The sequence below is a fragment of the Bidens hawaiensis genome, unplaced genomic scaffold, assembly GCF_021521415.1.
Source record: "Bidens hawaiensis isolate Kalapana, Puna unplaced genomic scaffold, B.hawaiensis_p1.1 tig00055872_1, whole genome shotgun sequence".
Classification (NCBI taxonomy): domain Eukaryota; kingdom Viridiplantae; phylum Streptophyta; class Magnoliopsida; order Asterales; family Asteraceae; genus Bidens; species Bidens hawaiensis.
Window position 1 is genome coordinate 18,173 of NW_027500065.1, and position 1,441 is coordinate 19,613.

Genomic DNA, 1,441 nt, shown 5'->3' on the forward strand with positions numbered 1-1,441 from the left:
ATTTTGTTCAAGACATTTATCAAAACGTGTTGGCACGTTTTGATATGCTACACTACCAAGCTGTTGAGGTCAATGCAAGTCGCATGCAATATCACCCGCAAGAAGAAGCATCATCTTTCCTTGTTATAGATATATGCACAGACCTTATCTTTGCCGTCTTGAAGGTAGGATTAATGGAAATTACTTTTTATATATGCATGGTCAATGTTTATATGATTATATCATCAACTTGACATATTTCTTCTTGTTTTGGATAATTTTATCCAGTAAATAACATGAACATGGCAAACAAGCTCTCTCTTTTACTAAAGGTACATAATTGGAAAATAATTTTTAAATTTTTTATCAGTGGTAATTATAATAATAATAATCTGCCTTTTATGCTACAGGTGTTAGCTGTGATTGTCGAAGTCATTAAAAAGGATGCAAATGAAAGGAAATCGGCATTCGATCCCAAGCCATATTACAGAATATTCACTAACATTCTTAATCACATTAACAGCGTGAACTCCATCCTTGTTGGGGCAGATTTGCAGGTATATGCTTTTCTGTGATAAAAAAAATCATTATTATTTTTCTGTTTCATGTTACTAATTCCCTTGGCTTCTACAGGTTTTGGCATCCATAGCACAATCATTCCATTCCCTGCAGCCTGCAAAACTTCCTGAATTCTGGTACGTGCGGCTTGCAGTTAAAAGCAATACATATTGTTTAGTGTTTCCTAATTTAACGATTCACTTTTGCATACATGTGTGTTCATTTATCAAGCAAATTAGTGCATATTTGATGAGAAAAACTACTGTAAATAATCTATTTGAGAATATAAACTAAGAACCGTTAACTATTTCTAGTATTGATCGTTTATTATTTGAACATGATGCAATGTTCTTTAGCTTCACATGGCTTGAGCTAGTTACTCGCCAAGATTTCATGCCAAAGCTGCTCCGTCAAGATGATCATGAAGGATGGAAATACTTCAAGCCTCTTCTGATAGACTTGTTGCGGTTCATGGAACCTCTTTTGAGGATTGGCGAACTTACAGAGCCGGTTTGCATCTTACACTCACTATATACATACATACATACATACGCACACACACGTCTTTTATTAGTATTTACAAATTCAGATTCATAACTAATTTGCATGCTTCTTTCTTGATCATAGGTCCGTGTTCTTTACAGTGGCACAGTAAGGATGATGATGGTGTTGAGTCATGATTTCCCGAACTTCATTTGTCATTACTCCGTATTATTCTAGTTTATGTGATCTCATTCCGCCACATTGCATTGAGTTGCGAAGCATAATTCAAAATGCAAATTATGTTATTGTAATGTTTCCACACTATTGATTAACTAATTCTGTTTATTTATGTTATTTTTTTTTCTGATAGATCTTGGTTAAATATGCAGACAGCAGGTCACCTTCTCCAACATGAAGTTTC

General features: G+C 34.4%; 1 protein-coding gene across 1 annotated transcript; it reads left to right on the plus strand.

Annotated features, from left to right (window-relative positions):
• Nucleotides 1–281: 281 nt before the first annotated feature.
• On the plus strand, nt 282–1,198 carry LOC143601197 (uncharacterized). Its single transcript, XM_077078669.1, has 4 exons — nt 282–311; nt 390–536; nt 613–674; nt 894–1,198. Exons 1-4 carry the CDS (start codon nt 282–284, stop codon nt 1,132–1,134), a joined length of 480 nt encoding a protein of 159 aa, XP_076934784.1. The 3' UTR covers nt 1,135–1,198.
• The last annotated feature ends 243 nt before the right edge of the window (nt 1,199–1,441 follow it).